We start from the raw sequence: 24,453 nt of genomic DNA, 5'->3' as shown, positions 1-24,453 counted from the left end.
CCATCACACCGGCCTTACCTCAGAGGAGGAACACCACACTCCATTGAAGAAGTGCAGCATTCCTGTGGCGGTCGAACCCTCAGGGGCGCCACACCACGCAGTTTTTTTTAATTTAAAAAACAGCATGAGACCCTTCTATTTTTGATAACCAGCCAATATAAAGCTGACAGCTGGGGGCTGACGCCTAGTTTTTCTTGCGCTAGCAAAAATAGAGAGGACTGCGTCATTTTTTTAAATTTTTTTATTACACAGGTGCCGGCTGGTGAATACTCTAATCGGCGTACGCTTGTCCACGCTACTATCAGCAAGACCAGGCATAGGATGATGAGAGTAGTACTCTCATCAGCTGACGCCTGTGACCTGCGGTAACCTTTTTACCGCCGGTCAGAGCTGCTGGCTCACACACTGTCATCTGTGTGACAGCGTGGGAGCCGCAGCGCTCTGACCGGCAGTAAGTTTGTTATCGCTGGTGTCTCCCGCACTGTCACACAGATGACATCGTGGGAAATGCAGGATGTTTGGACCTCCCATTCATTTGAATGGGGTTCGAGCTCGAGTATGGGTACAATTTCTGGTACTCGAACCAAACTTGTTTTAAATGTTCGGCCTAACCCAACGAACCCCAACATCCAAGAGTCCGCCCATCACTACTCACCTTACGACTCACCTTTAACACCCTGGTTTTCATTGCATTTTCTTATCACTGCCGCTCATAATTTCCGGATCTTTTCTGGCACTGATGAGACCCGTGATTGTTCTGTGCAAGCATGCATAAGATTATAATGCGATTATTGTTATTTTTATTTATTATTATAGTATAATTTATTCCATGGTGCTTTATATGTGAAAAAGGGTGTATACATAGCAAAAATAATTATAATAATTTTGATGAAAAACAAGTAGGCGACTGGTACAGGAGGAGAGAGGACCTTGCCCACGAGGGCTCACAATCTACAAGGGATGGGTGAGGATACAGTATGTGATGGTAGAGCTGGTAGTGCAGCGGTGTGGTGGAGCGAGGGTTACTGCAGGTTGTAGGCTTGTCAGAAGAGGTAGGTCTTCAGGTTCCTTTTGAAGGTTTCCACGGTAGGCGAGTGAAGGTTTCCACGGTAGGCGAGTCTCATGTGTTGGAGTAGAGAGTTCCAGAATAAGGGGATGCACGAGAGAAACCTTGTATGGGATTGTGGGAAGAAGAGATAAGAGGGGAGTAGAGAAGGAGATCTTGTGGGGATCAGAGGTTGCGTGCAGGTAAGTACTGGGAGACTAGGTCACAGATGTATGGAGGAGACAGGTTGTGGATTGCTTTGTATGCCAAGGTTAGGGTTTTAAACTGGAGTCTCTGGGCAATGGGGAGTCAGTGAAGGGATTGACAGAGAGGAGAGGCCGGGGAATAGCGAGGGGACAGGTGGATTAGTCGAGCAGCAAAGTTTAGAATAGATTGGAGGGGTGCGAGTGTCTTAGAGGTAAGGCCACAGAGCAGGAGGTTGCAGTTGTCAAGGCATCAGATGATGAGGGCATACACTAGTGTTTTTGCAGATTCATGGTTGAGGAATGTGCGGTTCTGGGAGATATTTTTGAGTTGGAGTCGGCAGCAAGTGGAAAGGGCTTGGATATGTGGTTTGAAAGACAGATTAGTGTTACCCCTAGGCAGCAAGCTTGCGGGACTGGGGAGAGTGGTTAGCCATTGACTTTGAAAAGTTGGGTTAAGGTTGGGATGAAGATTTTGGTAAGGTTAAGGATGAGGTGGATCAGGATTGGGTCAAGTTCACAGGTGGTGAGGTATGATTTAGAGACTAAAGAGGAAAGTTGATCTTCTGTAATGGTGGAGAAGCTGGTTTTGGAGGTGAAGGTTTCAGTAGATATGAGGAGGGGCTATGGGGACTTTAGGCAAAAGCTTTGTCCGGTGGTGTCAATCTTCTGTTTGAAGAATGAGGCAAAGTCTTCATCTGAGATGAGAAGAGAGGGAGGAGGCACTGGGGCATGGAGGAAAGAATTGAAAGTGTTGAATAACTGTTTAGGGTTTTGAGTGGTGTTGAGCCACCCCCGTAGTGTTCGAGTTCGGTTCGGTTCGTCGAACACCCGTGTGTTCGACGAACTGTTCGTCGAACTGTTCGTCGAACACCTTCGAACACCGTTAAAACCAATGGCAGGCAAACAAAAACACATAGAAACACATAGAAAACACCTTCAAAGGTGTCCAAAAGCTGACAAACTGCTCAGAAGACACAACTAACACATGTAAAAGTGACAAGTACATATAGTTATGCGAAAAGAAAAGAGGTGGAGGAGTAAAAGGAGGGGGAGACACAGATATAGGCATGTCATGCCCTTCTAAAATCCATAAAGTGAGAAGCCGACACGTTCAGTCCGCTCCTGCCCGTGCCACCTCCGTGTCGCCGGGTTTGTGCCAGAGCTGCGGTGAACCCTGACGGCCAGCCCCCCTCTCTCAATACTGGTGCCTGTCCGCTGGTGGGTCGAGCGAGCCCCCCTGTGGTGGAGGCAGCTCTAAGCTTTTTAATTTAAATTGTCTGTCTAATTTGAATGAATACACTTTAAATCAGTTTACAAGGATCTATTGGAGGGCAAGTCTCATGCCAGCAGCTGCGTAATTCCAGCTCCAGTAGCGTCCACTAAAGCTGCTGCAGTTAAAAAGCTTTGATAAGGATCGAGCTCGGCTGTCCACTGCAAGGCATCCTACTGCCAGTCCCAGCCCCTATGCCTTGGGGTGCCTCCTGATGCTCTTCACTGAGTATCCTGTGGTCCCGAAGCATTTCCTTTGAAAAAATTAAGTGTCCAAACTACAGGTGGTGTAGCTTGCTTAACAGCTGGGCTAATCCGCTGACTAGCAAACACTGCTACTAGGCACAAAGTATTTCCTGGGCTAGATGCAGTTAAAAATTTGTAATTAGATACTCTCGTTGGATGCTGAGAAAGCATTCCATAGAGTCTCCTGGCACGCCATATATGATTCTCTTAAAAAGCTTGGGGTAGGGGTCTAGGGGACCCTTTTATAGCCAAAATCACGGCCCTGTATCACAATACGTCACCTAGGCTGAAGATAAATGGAACTGTAGCACCCTGAGGGCTCGGTTGCTACAGAGGTATTGCACCTCACCCAGAGGTGTGATATCTCACTCTCAGGTAAGGATGGAGTGTGGATCAGGACCCGACACCTGCATGCATTACACCACATTGCCGTGGGGCAGGGCGACCAATATGCCTCTGAGATGGGCACGACAGTCCCTGTCCCTGGCTGGAGTGGGGGGAGGGAACACTGAGGAAGGGGAACCCTGTAGTGCAGGAGCAGGGAGGAAGCAGTTCCTGGGTGCATTGAGAAGGGAGTATAAAAGGTGGGTACCATCTTAGTTCAGTGCAGAGAAGTCTGAGCAGAAGTGGCAGGGAGCAGGGGCTCTGCATGAGCTCTGCTCCGGAGGCAGGCCTAGTAACAGAGGCCCAGGCCTGGAAGAGGGAGAAGGAAGGAAGAGGAGCGGAGAAGGCTCCAGGAATGAGGAATGAAGGGATCCCAGGGGTGCGGACGGGCGAGTCGCCACCGCACGCCCGAATCCACCTGCGTGGAGGGGTCAGGCCAAAGGGGGAGACCGGTCCCCGAAACTAGTGGAGGCAGGAAACGACCATCAGCTAGAAACCAGAGGCTGTGACATTTTATGTGGCGCAGCCCCTCGCTACACCCGCTAGGAAGGCACCACATAGGGTCAGGGAAACTGGCGCCAAGTTTACCAAGAGGAGGCCCGAGGCAGCCGGACAGAAGGGTTGGTAAAAAAGGCCAGACAAAGGACACACAAAGGGGGTCCTGTGAAGCGCTCCAAAGTTATCTGGGAGTTGTCTGAGCCCCTCACCTGGTGAGCACAGTACGATGTGGGCAGCCGTTACCTGCAGACGTGGTCTGGATAATAAGAACTGTGAGTAAAGGCCCTGGACTGCATCACTGACTCCGTGTCGTTACTGCTGCTGCCCTGCACCATCACCCCCATCCTCCGCATACACTGCCCTGAGGCTATACTCCTCCCGTGGGGAGTTATGCTACGCTCTGCTGCACCCACAACACCAGCCTCAGCGGTCTGCCCTGCAGCGGCGGTTCACTCTGACCGCAATCCACGGGTGGCGTAGTCGGACATTTAAACATCAAAACCACATAAATAGTTCCGCCACTGGTTTGACCACCCTGAGCCATGGAACCGGGTCGCCGCCACGAAGACTACAACCACCAGCATCCACCAAAAAGGGTCCGGCTCCAGGTGTCCCAAGGCCCAGGGGGTGCATCAGAACATTTTCATCACCTTTCACAATCACCAATGGGACAAGGCAGGGATGTCCTCTGTCCCCTCTCTTATATATCCTAGTGATGGAGCACCTGCTCTCATCAATTCGCCATAACCCCAATATTAGGTGGATTGAGGTGGGAGGCACCGAGTACAAGTGCTCTCTATTTGCTGATGATGTCCTAGTATATATCACTCAATCACATATATCCATCCATGCTGTTATGGCTGAAATAGATCACTTTGTTACATGGTCAAATTTTAAAATCAATGCAGCGAAGTCTGAGGCCCTCGATGTCTCCCTCCCCAAATCCATATAGGATTCCATCCAGTCCAACTTTCCCTTTGCCTGGCCCTCACAGGGTATCAAATACTTAGGGATTCCTATTCATAGAGACCTCTCCCATCTATGTTATCTTAATATTGGGCCCTTTATTGAACAACTCCATACAGACCACGGTTGGCAAGTTAGAACTGTAAGATTCACTACGTGAACCACTGGTGTTTTGTGGAAAAGCACATGTACACTGTGTTCCAAATTATTATGCAAAAAGTGTTTAGGAGTGATAAGGGAAGAATTTGTTTGTTTGTCAGTTAAACTCATTGATGGTGATGTGTGTCAGGGCTCTTTATATCACTGTAAGCAATTGCAGACACCTGTGCTAATTAGTTTGGCAGGTGTGTCCAATGAAAGGCAAGACTACTTAAGAAGGCTGTCTCACATTATTAAGCAGCCTACATTTTCTGCCAAAATGGGAAAGAAATAGGATGTGTCGGCTGCTGAGAAGCAACAAATTGTGGAGTGTTTAGGTCAAGGCATGACTACAATCAACATTGTGCGATGATCAGGATGAAGTGTCTTGGCAATCAAGAAGTATGTAGCTGATTCACAGTACACACGTGTGCGTGCTGATAAGGGCAAATTGAGGACTCTTTCCTACAGGCAATTACGTCAGGTTGAAAGAGCAGCGGCAAAAAAGCCTTGTCATAGCAGCAGACAAGTTTTTGAAGCTGCTTGTGCCTCCAACGTCCCCCGAACAACAAGATGCAGGGTCCTTCAGAGGTTTTCAGCTGTGCATATGCCATCCTGTTGACCTCCTCTATCCTCTTCACACAAGCAGAAACGGCTCCAGTGGGCCAAACATTACATGAAGACTGATTTCAAAACTGTTTTGTTCACGGATGAGTGCCGTGCAGCGCTCGATGGTCCAGATGGATGGAGTGGAGGATGGCTGGTTGATGGACACCCCACGCAAACACGGCTACAGCGCCAACAAGGAGGAGGTGGAGTAATGTTTTGGGCTGGAATCATGGGGAGAGAGATTGTCGGCCCCTTTAGGATCCCTGAAGGCGGTAAAGATGAACTCCATAATGTATGTGGATTTTCTCAAACAGCACTTCCTGCCATGGTTCAAGAAGAAGAACCGTGTATTTCACAGCAAGATCATTTTTTTGCATGATAATGCACCATCTCATGCTGCACATAAAACATCTGCATCTCTGGCTGATATGGGCATAAAAGGGGACAAACTTATGGTGTGACCCCCATGCTCCCCTGACCTCTACCCCATTCAGAACCTCTGGAGCATCATCAAAAGGAGTGTCTATGATGGCGGGAGGCAGTTCACATCTAAGCAACAGCTCTGGGAGGGTATTCTGTCCTCATGCAAAACAATTGAAGCAGAAACCATCCAAAACCTGACAAATTCAATGGACGAGAGAGTTCAGAAGCTCCTTTCGAACAAGGGGTCCTATGTGAAAATGTAACATCACCTAGAATAAAGTTTTGAGTTGAAAACTGTTTGATTTCAGTTTCTAATAACCTGCTAATGCTTATAATTTCAAAAATGACCATTTTTTTGGTCTTTATTAAAATGAAAAGGTTGATCGAAAAGTTTGGGGGATCTAAGAGTGTGGCAACCCAGTAGTCATGATTACTTCAAATTCTGACAATATGAGGGTCATGTTGCAGGTAGTGCAGCAAGAAGGCACTTATGTGTCTTGCGCATCTCGGAGCCCAAAAATTATTTTCCGGGCTAGATGCAGCTAAAAATTATTATTAATTTTAAATCTGGTGGAGCTTAGTATAGATGGCCTAATAGGATCAGTGCTGCACACTGCTACAAAGCCCAAATTATTTTCCAGTCAAGATACAGATAAACATGATTAGTAATTTTAAATCTGGTGGAGCTTATTATAGATGGCCTAATAGAATCAGTGCTGCACACTGCTACAAAGCCCAAATTATTTTCCAGCCAAGATACAGATAAACATGATTAGTAATTTGAAAGCTTAAAACGGTTGGTAGGGTGATTTTAACCAATCATCAAGCTTTTACTCTCCCCAGGATGACACAGGGGTAGAAAAGTCGTTTCGGATCCATGATTTGTTCATCTTTATGAACGTGAGTCTGTCTACATTATCAGTGGAGAGCCGCGTGCGCTTATCTGTCAGCACACCACCAGCAGCGCTGAACACACGTTCAGACAGAACGCTGGCTGCGGGGCATGACAAAATCTCCAAGGCGTAAGTGGCTAGCTCCGGCCATTTATCCAGATTGGAAGCCCAAAAAGAGCAAGGGTCCAGTGACACAGTCATGGCTTCAATGTTTACTTGGAGATACTCCTGTACCATCGTCTCTAGGCGTTGACTATGTGTCAGACTTCTTGTCTCCTGTGGCCTTGCAAAGGATGGGCTAAAAAAGTGGAGAAATGATTCCGCAAAATTGATGTTACCAGCAGATACTGTGGTTCTGTTACGGTTTGAGTGCTGAACACTTGACGGTCCCACGGTTGGCAAGTTGGAACTGTGAGATTCACTACGTGCACCACTGGTGTTTTGTGGAAAAGCACATGTAAGATTCTGCAACAGTCTCTGCTGATACTCCTGCATGCGTGCATCCCTTTCTATGGCAGGAATAATTTCTGCAAATTTACTTTTGTACCGGGGATCTAACAGTGTGGCAACCCAGTAGTCAGGATTATTTCTAATTCTCACAATTCGAGGGTCATGTTCCAGGTAGTGCAGCAAGAAGGCACTCATGTGTGTTGCGCATCCAGGAGCACCAAGTCCCTGTTGTGTTGGTGGCGAGGTAACAATCATGCTTCCTTCCTCTGTCCTCTCCCCCCAACCTCGCACAACAGAAATGTGATCAAGGTCTCCCTCATCTGATGAGTCTTCCATCAGTTCGTCCTCCACTTCTTCCTGGGCTCCTGCACCTTCCTCACTAGTTTGGCTGCTACCATGCGCCCTGGTAAAACCATCTCCCCCACCCTCACATGCCTGCCGCCTTGGTGCTGCCGACCGTCTGGACCTTGCAGATGTTAGCCCTTCCGCATACAACTCCTCCTCCTCTACTTCCTCCACCTCTTCTTGTGCCACCACCTGACTCCGAATTCTGTTTAACATGTGCTCCAGCATGTAAATCACCGGAATAGTCATGCTGATAATGGCATCGTCAGCACTAAACATCTTCGTCGCCATTTCAAAACTGTGCAGAAGGGTGCATAGGTCCCTGATCTGAGACCACTCCTCCAGCGTGATTTGCCCCACCTCTGGATCTCGTTGGCCCAGGCTATACGTCAGAACGTATTGCACCAGGGCTTGTTGGTGCTGCCACAGTCACTGCAACATGTGCAGAGTTGAATTCCACCGGGTAGGCACATCGCATTTTAGCCGGTGAAGTGGCAGGCCCAACGACTTCTGTAGAGATGTAAGTCGCTGAGCTGCGGGATGCGAACGGTGGAAGTGAGCACACAGCGAGCGCGCCCTCTGCAGAAGGCCATCTAGTCTGGGATAGTGGGCTAAAAATTGCTGGACAACCAGGTTCAACACGTGAGCCATACAAGGCACGTGTGTGACATTGCCCCGGCGAAGGGCCGCACCCAGGTTTGCAGCATTGTCGCACACGGCCTTCCCTGGTTTCAGGTCCAGTGGAGACAACCATTCATGAAATTGGTTCTCCAGAGCTTACCACAACTCCTCAGCTGTGTGACTCACATTTCCCAGACATTTCAAAGTAAAAACCGCCTGATGACGTTGAGCCCTACTGCCAGCATAGTAAGGAGGTGTGCAGGATCCCTTCTGCGCAGTTAGAAAGCTTGTGGCATGACCAGACAGGCTTTGGGTGCAGGTGGAAGACCGAGAGGAGGTTGAGGAGGCAGAAGCAGTGGAGGAACTTTGACATAAAGAGGATTGACGCACAACTCGTGGGGACGGCAAGACTTGGACAGCAGCCCCTTGTCCTGCTGTCACCATAGTTACCCAGTGCCCAGTCAGCGACATGTAACGCCCCTGTCCATGCCTACTCGTCCAAGTGTCTGTGGTGAAATGCACCCTGTCACACACAGAGTTTCTCAAAGAAGCGGTGATGTTGTGTGCGACATGCTGGTGGAGCGCAGGCACACCTTTCTTTGAGAAGTAGTGCCGACTGGGCATCTGGTACTGGGGCACTGCGACGGACATAAGGTCTCGAAAATCCTCTGTGTCCACCGGGCGGAAAGGCAGCATTTCTGTAGCCAAGAGCTTGCAGATGGTGAAATTCAACCTCTTAGCTTTCTCATGGCTAGGAGGAAATGGTCTTTTACTTGTCCACATCTGAGGGACCGAGGGCTGGCTATTGTGCTTACACGGGGTTGATAATTGTGTCCCTGGCAAACTGCCGGTCTGTGAGGAAGATGCAGGCGGACATGTTAGGTTGCCTTGATCCAAAGGTGGTGCTATCGATGTCGGACAGCGCTCAACACCAGCTGGTGTTACCACCTCCAAAGAAAATGATGACCTGCCAATCACGCTGGCTGTTGCGGGTAAAGAGGTGGCAGGTCTGCGCCCCAAAACAGGTGAGACTGCTGTCCCCCCAGTCACAGAGGATGAAGAGGCCGCGGATGCACAAGATATGGCAAACGGTGGTTGGCCCGGCCGGCTAGGCCGCATTGTAGCACACTGAGCTTCCCACTGCAACTTATGCTTCATGTCCATGTGCCGGTTCATGCATGAAGTACTCAAACTATGTATTTTTTGGCCTCTACTTAGCTTTTGCTGACAAATGTTACAGATAACACGAGTTGGGTCATCTTTATCGATCTGAAAAAATGCCCAGGCTATGCAAGGCTTAGCACCCATGCGACCTGAAGAGCCACCACGACTTGTGGTGAGAGGCAGAGTTGTGTTTGAGGATGCAGTTGTTGACGTGCTTCCAGTACTACGTCTCTGTCCAGGAAGGCGCAACCTGACCTCGTCGTCACTAGCATCTTCCTCCACCTCCTCTGCTGACCTCATCTCTTGGCTGACTGTGGGTTGACAGTAAGTGGGATCTCCAACCTCATCATCATCACCCTGTGCGTTATCACACCCGTCGTCCTCAGAGCCAACCTGTTCCTGCCCTGACAAAAAACTAAAGTTGTCGCTCCAATCAGGTATTTGAGTCTCATCATCGTCTTCCTCATTGTCTCCACCAACAGGAGTTACAGTTTGGGAATGAGGGTCTACATTATGGTCAGAACCTTCTGCGTCTGGTACTGGATCGGACTCATAAAGATTCTGGGCATCAGTGCAGATCATTTCCTCGTCTGGATTCACAGAAGCGCTGGAGTCGACCTCTGATTACCAGGCTATAGTATGAGTAAACAGCTCTGCAGACTCAACCATCTGTTCTACCTCATACTCAGACGGGCAGCTGGAGATTTGGGAGCTGTGAGGAAGCAAGTGCGATTGCGGTGACACCTTTGAGGACTGGAGTATTTGTGATGTTGAAGTTGATGTGGAGGAGAGCCCACTTAAAGGAGCACTTGATATCCGTTGAAGCACCTGCTGTTTTTGTGCCTCATCTGGAATTTGTAGCGATTGGCGTGGCCGTAAGAAAGGGATCTTATCACATTGTCCGCTAAAAGAAGTAGACATTTTAGTTTGGCTGGAAGATGGTCTTTCTTCTGCAGATATTACTGTTGCTTTAACACCTACCCCACGGACACAACCTTTTTTCACCTTCCCAACATGCCTATTCCCCTTTCCACCAGCAGCAGACCTTTTTCCACTCATTTTGGTGGTTAACTAATTCACAACTCTGGAGTTGTTTGCACAAAAAAACAATGGATGGGAACCGAGCAGAGCTGAGTGGCCAAACTGTGGTATTAGGCCAAAATTATTGGCTGGGTTAGATGCAGAAATAAATTATATTCAATTTGCAACCTGATGAAGGTCATTATAGATGGACTAATAGAACAAGTCCCACACACAGCTAGAAGCCCAAATATTTTTTCAGAGGTAGATGCAAAAAAAATTGTATTCAGTTTGCAACCTGATGGAGGTCAGTATAGATGGACTAATACAACAAGTCCTACACACAGCTAGAAGCCCAAATATTTTTTCTGAGGTAGATGCAGAATAAAAATATATTCAGTTTGCAACCTGATGGAGGTCAGTATAGATGGACTAATAGAGAAAGTCCCACACACTGCTAGAAGGCCAAATATTTTTTCAGAGCTAGATGCAGACAAAAAATTATTTTTAATTTGCAACCTGATGGAGGTCAGTATAGATGGACTAATAGAACAAGTCCCACACACAGCTAGAAGGCCAAATATTTTTTCAGAGGTAGATGCAGATAAAATTTATTTTTAATTTACAGCCTGATGGAGGTCAGTATAGATGGACTAATAGAGAAAGTCCCACACACTGCTAGAAGGCCAAATATTTTTTTCAGAGCTAGATGCAGAAAAAAAATATTTTGAATTTGCAACCTGATGGAGGTCAGTATAGATGGACTAATAGAGAAAGTCCCACAAACTGCTAGAAGGCCAAATATTTTTTGAGAGCTAGATGCAGACAAAAAATTATTTTTAATTTGCAACCTGATGGAGGTCAGTATAGATGGACTAATAGAGAAAGTCCCACACACTGCTGGAAGGCCAAATATTTTTTCAGAGCTAGATGCAGATAAAAATTATTTTTAATTTGCAACCTGATGGAGGTCAGTATAGATGGACTAATAGAGAAAGTCCCACACACTGCTAGAAGGCCAAATATTTTTTCAGAGCTAGATGCAGAAAAAAATTATATTCAGTTTGCAACCTGATGGAGGTCAGTATAGATGGACTAATAGAACAAGTCCCACACACAGCTAGAAGCCCAAATATTTTTTCAGAGGTAGATGCAGAAAAAAATTATATTCAGTTTGCAACCTGATGGAGGTCTGTATAGATGGATTAATAGAACAAGTCCCACACACAGCTAGAAGCCAAAATATTTTTTCAGAGGTAGATGCAGAAAAAAATTATATTCAGTTTGCAACCTGATGGAGGTCTGTATAGATGGATTAATAGAACAAGTCCCACACACAGCTAGAAGCCCAATATTTTTTCAGAGGTAGAGGCAGAAAAAAAATATATTCAGTTTGCAACCTGATGGAGGTCAGTATAGATGGACTAATAGAGAAAGTCCCACACACTGCTAGAAGGCAAAATATTTTTTCAGAGCTAGATGCAGACAAAAAATTATTTTTAATTTGCAACCTGATGGAGGTCAGTATAGATGGACTAATAGAGAAAGTCCCACACACTGCTAGAAGGCCAAATATTTTTTCAGAGCTAGATGCAGATATAAATTATTTTTAATTTGCAACCTGATGGAGGTCAGTATAGATGGACTAATAGAGAAAGTCCCACACACTTCTAGAAGGCCAAATATTTTTTCAGAGCTAGATGCAGAAAAAAATTATATTCAGTTTGCAACCTGATGGAGGTCAGTATAGATGGACTAATAGAACAAGTCCCACACACAGCTAGAAGCACAAATATTTTTTCAGAGGTAGATGCAGAAAAAAATTATATTCAGTTTGCAACCTGATGGAGGTCTGTAAAGATGGATTAATAGAACAAGTCCCACACACAGCTAGAAGCCCAATATTTTTTCAGAGGTAGATGCAGAAAAAAAATATATTCAGTTTGCAACCTGATGGAGGTCAGTATAGATGGACTAATAGAGAAAGTCCCACACACTGCTAGAAGGCCAAATATTTTTTCAGAGCTAGATGCAGACAAAAAATTATTTTTAATTTGCAACCTGATGGAGGTCAGTATAGATGGACTAATAGAGAAAGTCCCACACACTGCTAGAAGGCCAAATATTTTTTCAGAGCTAGATGCAGATATAAATTATTTTTGATTTGCAACCTGATGGAGGTCAGTATAGATGGACTAATAGAGAAAGTCCCACACACTGCTAGAAGGCCAAATATTTTTTCAGAGCTAGATGCAGAAAAAAATTATATTCAGTTTGCAACCTGATGGAGGTCAGTATAGATTGACTAATAGAACAAGTCCCACACACAGCTAGAAGCCCAAATATTTTTTCAGAGGTAGATGCAGAAAAAAATTATATTCAGTTTGCAACCTGATGGAGGTCTGTATAGATGGATTAATAGAACAAGTCCCACACACAGCTAGAAGCCCAATATTTTTTCAGAGGTAGATGCAGAAAAAAAATATATTCAGTTTGCAACCTGATGGAGGTCAGTACAGATGGACTAATAGAGAAAGTCCCACACACTGCTAGAATGCCAAATATTTTTTCAGAGCTAGATGCAGATATAAATTATTTTTAATTTGCAACCTGATGGAGGTCAGTATAGATGGACTAATAGAGAAAGTCCCACACACTGCTAGAAGGCCAAATATTTTTTCAGAGCTAGATGCAGAAAAAAATTATATTCAGTTTGCAACCTGATGTAGGTCAGTATAGATGGACTAATAGAACAAGTCCCACACACAGCTAGAAGGCCAAATATTTTTTCAGAGGTAGATGCAGAAAAAAAATATATTCAGTTTGCAACCTGATGGAGGTCAGTATAGATGGACTAATAGAGAAAGTCCCACACACTGCTAGAAGGCCAAATAATTTTTCAGAGCTAGATGCAGACAAAAAATTATTTTTAATTTGCAACCTGATGGAGGTCAGTATAGATGGACTAATAGAGAAAGTCCCACACACTGCTAGAAGGCCAAATATTTTTTCAGAGCTAGATGCAGACAAAAAATTATTTTTAATTTGCAACCTGATGGAGGTCAGTATAGATGGACTAATAGAGAAAGTCCCACACACTGCTAGAAGGCCAAATATTTTTTCAGAGCTAGATGCAGATAAAAATTATTTTTAATTTGCAACCTGATGGAGGTCAGTATAGATGGACTAATAGAGAAAGTCCCACACACTGCTAGAAGGCCAAATATTTTTTCAGAGCTAGATGCAGAAAAAAATTATATTCAGTTTGCAACCTGATGGAGGTCAGTATAGATGGACTAATAGAACAAGTCCCACACACAGCTAGAAGCCCAAATATTTTTTCAGAGGTAGATGCAGAAAAAAATTATATTCAGTTTGCAACCTGATGGAGGTCTGTATAGATGGATTAATAGAACAAGTCCCACACACAGCTAGAAGCCCAAATATTTTTTCAGAGGTAGATGCAGAAAAAAATTATATTCAGTTTGCAACCTGATGGAGGTCTGTATAGATGGATTAATAGAACAAGTCCCACACACAGCTAGAAGCCCAATATTTTTTCAGAGGTAGATGCAGAAAAAAAATATATTCAGTTTGCAACCTGATGGAGGTCAGTATAGATGGACTAATAGAGAAAGTCCCACACACTGCTAGAAGGCCAAATATTTTTTCAGAGCTAGATGCAGACAACAAATTATTTTTAATTTGCAACCTGATGGAGGTGAGTATAGATGGACTAATAGAGAAAGTCCCACACACTGCTAGAAGGCCAAATATTTTTTCAGAGCTAGATGCAGATATAAATTATTTTTAATTTGCAACCTGATGGAGGTCAGTATAGATGGACTAATAGAGAAAGTCCCACACACTGCTAGAAGGCCAAATATTTTTTCAGAGCTAGATGCAGAAAAAAATTATATTCAGTTTGCAATCTGATGGAGGTCAGTATAGATGGACTAATAGAACAAGTCCCACACACAGCTAGAAGCCCAAATATTTTTTCAGAGGTAGATGCAGAAAAAAATTATATTCAGTTTGCAACCTGATGGAGGTCTGTATAGATGGATTAATAGAACAAGTCCCACACACAGCTAGAAGCCCAATATTTTTTCAGAGATAGATGCAGAAAAAAAATATATTCAGTTTGCAACCTGATGGAGGTCAGTATAGATGAACTAATAGAGAAAGTCCCACACACTGCTAGAAGGCCAAATATTTTTTCAGAGCTAGATGCAGACAAAAAATTATTTTTAATTTGCAACCTGATGGAGGTCAGTATAGATGGACTAATAGAAAAAGTCCCACACACTGCTAGAAGGCCAAATATTTTTTCAGAGCTAGATGCAGATATAAATTATTTTTAATTTGCAACCTGATGGAGGTCAGTATAGATGGACTAATAGAGAAAGTCCCACACACTGCTAGAAGGCCAAATATTTTTTCAGAGCTAGATGCAGAAAAAAATTATATTCAGTTTGCAACCTGATGGAGGTCAGTATAGATGGACTAATAGATCAAGTCCCACACACAGCTAGAAGGCCAAATATTTTTTCAGAGGTAGATGCTGATAAAAATTATTTTTAATTTGCAGCCTGATTGAGGTCAGTATAGATGGACTAATATAGAAAGTCCCACACACTGCTAGAAGACCAAATTTTTTTTCAGAGCTAGATGCAGACAAAAAATTATTTTGAATTTGCAACCTGATGGAGGTCAGTATAGATGAACTAATAGAGAAAGTCCCACACACTGCTAGAAGGCCAAATATTTTTTCAGAGCTAGATGCAGACAAAAAATTATTTTTAATTTGCAACCTGATGGAGGTCAGTATAGATGGACTAATAGAGAAAGTCCCACACACTGCTAGAAGGCCAAATATTTTTTCAGAGCTAGATGCAGATAAAAATTATTTTTAATTTGCAACCTGATGGAGGTCAGTATAGATGGACTAATAGAGAAAGTCCCACACACTGCTAGAAGGCCAAATATTTTTTCAGAGCTAGATGCAGAAAAAAATTATATTCAGTTTGCAACCTGATGGAGGTCAGTATAGATGGACTAATAGAGAAAGTCCCACACACTGCTAGAAGGCCAAATATTTTTTCAGAACTAGATGCAGACAAAAAATTATTTTGAATTTGCAGCATGATGGAGGTCAGTATAGATGGACTAATAGAGAAAGTCCCACACACTGCTAGAAGCCCAATATTTTTTCAGAGGTAGATGCAGAAAAAAAATATATTCAGTTTGCAACCTGATGGAGGTCAGTATAGATGGACTAATAGAGAAAGTCTCACACACTGCTAGAAGGCCAAATATTTTTTCAGAGCTAGATGCAGAAAAAAATTATATTCAGTTTGCAACCTGATGGAGGTCAGTATAGATGGACTAATAGAACAAGTCCCACACACAGCTAGAAGCCCAAATATTTTTTCAGAGGTAGATGCAGAAAAAAATTATATTCAGTTTGCAACCTGATGGAGGTCTGTATAGATGGATTAATAGAACAAGTCCCACACACAGCTAGAATCCCAAATATTTTTTCAGAGGTAGATGCAGAAAAAAATTATATTCAGTTTGCAACCTGATGGAGATTTGTATAGATGGATTAATAGAACAAGTCCCACACACAGCTAGAAGCCCAATATTTTTTCAGAGGTAGATGCAGAAAAAAAATATATTCAGTTTGCAACCTGATGGAGGTCAGTATAGATGGACTAATAGAGAAAGTCCCACACGCAGCTAGAAGCCCAAATATTTTTTCAGAGGTAGATGCAGATAAAAATTATTTTTAATTTGCAACCTGATGGAGGTCAGTATAGATGGACTAATAGAGAAAGTCCCACACACTGCTAGAAGGCCAAATATTTTTTCAGAGCTAGATGCAGACAAAAATTATTTTGAATTTGCAGCGTGATGGAGGTCAGTATAGATGGACTAATAGAACAAGTCCCACACACTACTAGAAGCCCAAATATTTTTTCAGAGCTAGATGCAGAAAAAAATTATATTCAGTTTGCAACCTGATGGAGGTCAGTATAGATGGACTAATAGAACAAGTCCCACACACTGCTAGAAGCCCAAATATTTTTTCAGAGCTAGATGCAGAAAAAAATTATATTCAATTTGCAACCTGATGGAGGTCAGTATAGATGGACTAATAGAATGATGCTATGCCCAAAAGATTTTACTTCACTAGGTGCAGTAAAAAAATTGGTATTCTATACACAGGTGGTATATCTTGCAACACAGATAGGCTACTCCACTGACTAACACACTCTGCAATAGGCCAAAAAGCATTAGCTTTGCTAGATTCAGCCAAATGCTGTGAAAAAAACTTGCACAGCACTGGCACAGACCTGCCTGGCAAAAACTGATAGGAACTGATGTAACCTAGTCCTGAAAAGGACTGCAATTACAATTAGTCTTTACTCCCACAATCTATCTATTTAAGAGCACAGACCTGCCTGATAAAAGTCGTAGGAAATGCTGTAACCTAGTCCTTAAAAGGACTGCAATCACAACTATTCCCTACTCCCAAGCTATCTGTAGATTTGTGCGAAAATTGGCTTGAAATTAACAAGGTATATCGCACACAGCAACAGCGGTGCCGTCTAACACGCAGCTGCAGCAGTGAGAAAATGGTGGCGACGGGGAAAATGGCTTGGTCTTATAGGGCAAGGACATGTGACATACACTGCCAATGACACATGCCCTTGCTTGTGTGCAAAAAAGCACTTCGCTCCGTGTGTGCGCTGCTGATAGGCTGACAGATTGCACCTCCCCACTGTAAATGCGGGAAAGAGAAAAAAAAATGGAGATCTTCATTATTCCTGCAGAGATCCATCCCCTGCCCCTCACCCCACCCCGCTGTACACTCAAACTGCGTATTAACATTAATTTTCATCATTACTGAGAAAAAATCCAGTTATGATTTTGGTGCACGAACAGTTATCGAACATAACCTCGAACAGCCGAATTTTTCTCAAATCGTTCGTGTTCGCCGAACGGCTCGAACACCGCCCAAAACAGCTCGAATTTGAGATTGGCGAACAGTTCGAGTCGAACAACGCTCATCTCTAGTTTTGAGACAGGGAGAATATGAGAGATGGGAAGTATGTTTGTTTTTCTGCAGTGAGTGTGAACTTGAAAGTAGTGAAAAACTTACTACTGTAAGTAGGTTGTGGTCAGAAAGAGGGAGAGGTGAGTTAGAGAGCTTAGATAGGGAACAGAGGAGGGTGAAGATGAGGTCCAGTGTGTGGCCCTCTTTTTGGTGCGAAAGTCCATTGAGCGAGGCTGAAGGAGGGAGTGAGAGATAGAAGCTTAGAGACAGACAAGTGGGATGTGTCAATGGGGATGTTGAAGTCGCTCATGATGATAGTGGGGATGTCAGCGGAAAGGAAGTGAAGTAGCCAGGCAATGAAGTGGTCAAAGAAAGTGGTGATTGGCCCTGGGGGGGCGGTAAATGACAGCCAGTTAGAGGTTGGAGTGGGAGTAGATGCACACACAGTGCACCTCGAAAGAGGGGAGCGTAACGGAGGGAGGGAGTGGGATTTAGGTAAAGGAGCAGTTATCTGACAGGAAAAAACCTACTCCTGCACCATGCTTGCCGCTGGGGCCCCCCCAGCATGGAAGAGGTGGAATCCACCGTATGAAAGTGCAGCTGAAGAGGCTGTGTCAGAGGGGGTGAGCCAGGATTCGGTGATACTAAGGAAGGAATGTGATGTCATAATATCATGTACCGAGACCTCAAAAACACATGCACATAACTAATCCATGCCTCGTTGGAGCCGGAAGTCCCGGCCCAGCGGTAAGAGGCCTAGGGATTAAGTGCGAGTGGCAGCGATAAGAACATGTGTATAGGACCAGACAGGTGACGGTGAGGAGTAGATGGCACGAAGTGATGGGTGGTGAAATGAGAATAAGTGTTTTTGTTTGTTGGCTTTTTAACATTTTGACAAATGCGGAATTTTGTATTATTCAAGTAGAATCCAATTCCATTAGAATATATTTCCTCATCTCTGCTAGCTACATGTGGTGTGATATCCTAGGGCAGTAGAAAGGACCACAGAAGACCAACATTGGACTGATGTCCATGCAGTTTGTCTAACTGGTGGATACAAACCCATCCGTAAGAGAGTACTGTCTTTGTAGAGAGAGCAAGGATTGCCACCACACACAAAAGCAGAGAGACATTACCATCTATACAGAAGCTGTGTTTAAAAAAAAAAGATTGTCAAACCAGGGGAAAAACAATAGTTGCTGCATTCAGTTATCTTACAATTAGTAATTTGTCTCTGAGTTTTTAATCAATAGATAAATAGATTTAAAACATTAAACTTTTTCTGTTATTCTTCCTGAAGGTGTCTGAGTCGAACTTGTCTCCAGAGCACAATATGAAGACTATAGAACAGCCACTTTTATATCACACTGCACTTCAAGAGATGGAAACAGAACATTTCTACTCAGAAATTGATTTATCTATTTTAAATACAACTACACCTTTTGTATCTATGTATGCCAAAGCAAAGGCAATTGATCCTCTGCCTCCTGTTTATCAGACAGACTTGACAGCCCATGCAAGAAATTAAGAAATCTTAGTTAAGTCACGGCACAGTAGACCTAAGAGTGCCAAATCAAACTCATCTACAAGTACTTAGAAATCTTCAATATGTTTTACAACTCATTCAAGACATTTCCTCAGTCAAAATCAGTGGTAGAAAAGTATGTAATACAAACAATTGCATTCAATAAGACAATATTTTTCAATATACCTTATACCATCTTACAGATGTCATTCCCCCTTTCAAGATCTAATTTGCTTAGCTAGTATGACTAACAAAAGACCGCTCTGGTAAACCTAGCTGAAATACAGCACTGCATCTCAAGTGCTGAGGATGATGTGACGCGCCCCTGGGCCTGTGTCGCGCTGCGGTGCGCACGCGGGAGCTTACCCGGAGCCGGATCCGTGGAGGGTTGTAATCTCGTGGCGGTGACCCGGTCCGTGCCCAGGGAGTCAAACTAGACGGCAGTCTATTAGTAGTAAATAGTTGATGACTACGCCACCCGTTGAGTGCAGCCAGGAAGCTGCTGCTGCAGGGCAGACCGCTGAGGCCGGTGGTAGGATTGTGCAGCGTGATAGTATAACCCCCAACGGGAGGGGTATGGCCTCAGGGCAGCCGACGTGGATGATGGGGGTAGCAGGAACCACTCAGAGACGGTACGGTGTAGTTCAGGGTCTTTACTGGTAACAACGACAGACCCTCCCGGAGTACTTGCTAGCAAACGGGGCCTGGTCAGTCTTTGAGCAGATGGGATCTCCCCTGGCCAGGCGTAGTTGTAGGCCTCCCAAACTGACTGTACTCTTCTGGCTACCTTGCTAGAAGCTGATGTAAGTAGCCCACGTCCCTGAGTGTACCGTGTGGTGCTCACCCGTATGGCCGGTGACTCGGGGCCTTCTAATGGCTTCCGCTCCACGATGGCGGTGCTGGTCCCACGCGTGTGACCGTGCCTTCGGGCTTCTGGGCCAGAGGACCTGAAATCCCCTGCCTGACGGATTCTGCTGCTGGGTAGGAGTTAGTCCCCACAGCCTCGGACTCCGGGTCCGGTAAAGAATCTTCTTAGTCAGGGCGAACTCTGCAGCTGCCAGCCCCTGACTCCTTGTAACTCTGCTGTTTCCTATGCTGCTTCTCTTCTCCACTCTCCTTGTCTGACTCACCCTGCCTCAGCCCCGGGTTTATACAGGGGAAGTTCTTCCCCTCCCAAGACTGGGCAGGAGGTGTGGCATGCACAGGATCCCTGACCAAAGGACCTCCCACCTGCTCTCAGACATAACATTACATTACTGTGGAAAACCAGACCCCTGGGGTGCCACATTCCCCCCTAGTGAAATTTAGTACTCCGGGACTAAACACATTTAGAAAATCATAACAAGGCAAAAACATTAATAATACAATAAGAAAACATATAAAGATGGTTACGGCGTGTCCGCAACCGAGTGCAGTCTCTGAAGAAAGCAAGGTGTCCATTTCACCAACACAGGGAGACGTAACCAGGTAGGGGTCTGTCCTACCCCGAGTCCTTAACAGTCTCTAGTCCATCCTGGGTTACGCTCCAACTATGTACAAGGATTCCCGGTAAATCCACCAAGGATCCCTAAAAATAACTAGAAACACAAAATTATATACAAGCAACAAGACACAGAAAAACATAAATAAAACAATTTACACACTTCAAATTCTCCAGCGTGCGGGTAACTGGCCTCTAGTGGCCCGAGTGGACCTACGGAGCTGACTGTCTGGCCCTGAACTACAGGGTGTAGGAACTGTCAAGGGTAAACTGGGCAGCTGTCTACCGGCTCTTTGTCTCACTAGGGGTACGGCAGGCTCACTATAAGCAGAGGGTTGATTCTCCTGTTCTGCTTGTGTGGAGTCTTCTGCCTCCTGGACCGGCTGTTCTTCCAGCTCTACCCGTTGCTCCGTAGGTTCTTGGGATGATGGTTGGAGGAAGGTGAGTACGGGTACCACAACTGCACCATTGACTTGAGTCCAAGACTGAGGGAAGTCCCCGAGCACGGTACTAACCATATCTTCCCTTTCTTCCACGGGTCGATGGTCTTCTTGTTCCTCTTCAGGGTTCCTCAGTTGTTCGGGACACTTCTTCAGGTGGTCCCGGGATACAATGGCTGTGGTTTCCCCTCCGTCTTTACTGATGGTACAGACCTTCGGGTTCTCGTGGCTTGAGGGCAGTACGGTGTACGGGTCCTTCTCCCACTGGTCGTCCAACTTGTGGAGCCGTCTCTTCCTCTTCAAGACCTGCTCTCCGGGTACCAGGGGAACAGCGGGAGCATACTGGTTGTAAGTTTTCTCTTGTCTTTCCCTAGCCTGACAGAGACTTCGCTCCACGCTCTCCTGTACTCTCCGGTACTGCTGCTGCCTCTCTGTGTCCCAGTCTGTTTCTGGTGAAGTGTCCTCGGGGGTCAGGACTCCCATTTCCAGGTCAACAGGTAACTTACCAGGTCTTGCCCTCATTAGGTAAGCCGGGGTACAGTTGGTGGAACCTACCGGGATGTGGTTGTATAGGTCCACCAGGTCGGGCAACTTTTCAGGCCACAGACTGCGTTCTTCCAGGGGCAACGTTTTTAGAAGATCCATTACCACCTGGTTCATTTTTTCACAAAGTCCATTAGTCTGCGGATGGTAGGGTGTCGTCCTTATCTTCCGGCAGCCATACAGATTGCAGAATTCCTGGAAGACCTCCGCTTCAAAGGCAGGTCCCTGGTCCGTCAGCACTTGGTCCGGGTACCCGTGTGGACGGCAAAAGTGCTGCTGGAAGGCTCTAGCTGCTGTTCGAGCCGTTAAGTCCTTGACGGGGACGACAACCAGAAACCGGGAGTAATGATCCACGATGGTTAACGCGTAGACGTAGCCACTTCTGCTGGGGGTCAGTTTTACATGATCCAAGGCTACCAGTTCCAACGGTTGCCGGGTGACGATGGACTGCAGGGGAGTCTTCTGGCTGGCCCGGTCCTTCCTTCTCAGATTGCACGGGCCACAGTCTCTGCACCACTTCTCGATGGTTCCCCTCATGCCTACCCAGTGGAACCGCTCGCGCAGCAGGAACTCCAGCTTTTTCCACCCGAAGTGTCCAGCTCCGTCGTGGTATGCCTCCATCACCATGGCTGCGTCTCTTCGTGGCACCACTACTTGCCAGAGTAGTTCATGCGTCCGGGAGTTGACCATTCTGCGGCACAACTTCCCCTTGTAAAGGAATAGTCGACTCTTCTCCGCCCATAGTTGTTTGGCTTCCTCCGGAGCGTCTGGTTCAAGGCGAGCCTCCGGCCGAGTCAGCATTTCCTTCACTAGTCGGACGGCAGGGTCGCTGTCTTGCGTTTCCGCCCAGTTGTAGTGGGGTAAGGGGTTCAACGTAGCAGCCTGCTTACCCCTTACCCGGTGGGAATACTGGATAGTCCCATGACGGTGGAACGCAGGGAGTTCAACTTCTTCCAGTCCCTCCGGATCTTCTCCTTCGTCCGGCAGGTTGGGCATCCTGGACAGGGCATCCGCGTTAGTATTGGAGCGTCCTGCCCGGTATTTGATTGTGAACTCGTAGTTGGACAGACGGGCCATCCACCTCTGCTCCAGGGCACCGAGTCTTGCCGTGTCCAGGTGTATCAACGGGTTGTTATCCGTGTATACGGTGAACCGGGAAGAAGCGAGGTAATGCCTAAAGCGCTCGGTGACTGCCCATACCACGGCCAGGAACTCTAGCTTAAATGAGCTGTAATTCTCGGGGTTCCTTTCGGTGGGTCGCAGTTTTCGGCTGGCATAGGAGATTACTCGTTCTCTCCCCTGCTGAATCTGGGACAGTACGGCTCCTAGCCCGATGTTACTGGCGTCGGTGTAGAGGATGAAGGGCTGGCTATAGTCCGGGTACGCCAAGATTTCATCCCCCGTGAGGGCCATCTTCAGCTGGCGGAAGGACTCTTCTTCTAGCTCTTCCCATTTGAAGGGCGGCTTCTGGTTCTTGGCCTTCCGGGACTGGCCTATCAGGAGGTCCTGCATAGGCGCTGCCTTTTTGGTGAAACCGGGAATAAACCTTCGGTAGTAGCCTACCAACCCTAGGAACTGCCGCACTTCTTTCACGCTGGAGGGGCTTGGCCATCCCTTAATTGCGGTGATCTTATCGGGGTCGGGAGCCACTCCGTCAGCGCTCACCACGTGTCCCAGGTATTGCACCTTTGGTTTCAGGAGGTGACACTTGGAGGGTTTCACCTTTAGGCCGTAACTCGCCAGAGCTTCGAACACCTCCGCCAGGTGTTTCAGGTGGTCCTCATAAGTTTTGGAGTATACGATGACATCGTCCAGGTACAACAGGACCGTCTCGAAGTTTCTGTGGCCCAGACAGCACTCCATTAATCGTTGGAAGGTTCCTGGGGCGTTGCAGAGTCCGAACGGCATGCAGGTGAACTCGCTAAGTCCCATCGGGGTGGTGAATGCGGTCTTCTCCCGGTCCGCCTCTGCTACAGGAACCTGCCAGTACCCGCTAGTGAGATCCAAGGTAGAGAAGAAGTTAGCAGATCTTAAAGCAGCCAATGACTCCTCTATCCTTGGTAAGGGGTACGCATCCTTGTGTGTGATACGATTGATTTTCCGGTAATCTACACACATCCTCATGGTGTTGTCTTTCTTTTTGACTAAAACTAGTGGGGCTGCCCAGGGGCTACAGCTATCCCGGATTACCCCAGCCTCCTTCATGTCTCGAAGCATCCCCTTGGCGTGTTGGTAGTGTGCAGGGGGTACGGGTCGATACCTCTCTTTTATGGGAGGATGATCTCCCGTGGGGATGCGGTGTTCTACCCCCTTGACCCGCCCAAAGTCTAACGGGTGTTTACTAAACACTCTCTCGTACTCTTGAACCACCCGATAGACTCCTTGTTTCTGATGTGAGGGAGTGGAATCAGTACCCAAATGTAGTTGCTGACACCAGTCCTCCATGTCTTTCTTAGAGCCGTTACCTTCCTCCGGGTGAGATGGAGGCAAGGGTTCCACAGATTGTATAGAATTTTGATTAGTGGTATATAATTTGGCTAGCGTGGCATACCGGGGCAGGTACACTTCCCTCTCCCCGATATTTATTATGCGAATGGGCACCCTCCCATGGCGTACATTGACCACCCCCCGTGCTGTCAAAATGGTGGGCCTACTGTCTGAGTAAACTGGTTCTACCATTGCCTGGTAATCTCTTCCTCTCAGACCAATAGCTGCCCGGCACCAAATCATCATTTCACTTTTTGGGGGCATGGCAATAGGAAAAGGGTCACACATTCTTACGCTACCAATCTCACCGCCGGAGAGTTCCACTTGTTGCCGTTGCATCAGTGCCCGGATCTCTTTCTGGAGCACCCGCTGCTCGCCGGAGCTGGCGTTCTTGGCAACCTGCTGTAAAAGGAAAATCACCTCTGCAAGACAATTTTCAATTACGTTAGTTCCTAGAGTTATTTTTGGGTGACTCTCATGTTTATCAATATCTACAATGATCAGTCCCTGTGCGGCCAGTTCGACTCTACCGATTTTGAGGGCCACCTCTTTAAATCCGATCTGTGGCACGGGCTGGCCATTGCTGGCGATGATACTCAAGTCGTCGTCAGGGTAGTGGGTAATATCCGAGTCATTCC

The 24,453-nt window shown here is 46.1% G+C and overlaps 1 protein-coding gene across 1 annotated transcript in view; it reads left to right on the top strand.

Annotated features, from left to right (window-relative positions):
- The window catches only part of LOC141166623 (uncharacterized), a 170,577-nt gene extending 151,403 nt beyond the window's left edge, over positions 1 to 19,174 (top strand). The window contains exon 11 of the mRNA XM_073653482.1: positions 18,641 to 19,174. Coding sequence (XP_073509583.1) covers positions 18,641 to 18,868 — 228 coding nt within the window. The 3' untranslated portion in view covers positions 18,869 to 19,174. The remainder of the gene's footprint in view (positions 1 to 18,640) is intronic.
- Positions 19,175 to 24,453: the final 5,279 nt, after the last annotated feature.

The sequence above is a fragment of the Phyllobates terribilis genome, unplaced genomic scaffold (genome assembly GCF_046119375.1).
Source record: "Phyllobates terribilis strain yellow unplaced genomic scaffold, ASM4611937v1 Scaffold_1__5_contigs__length_1240528914, whole genome shotgun sequence".
Taxonomy (NCBI): domain Eukaryota; kingdom Metazoa; phylum Chordata; class Amphibia; order Anura; family Dendrobatidae; genus Phyllobates; species Phyllobates terribilis.
The sequence above is the reverse complement of the archived record's forward strand: the minus strand, read 5'-3'. Positions and strand labels throughout refer to the sequence as shown.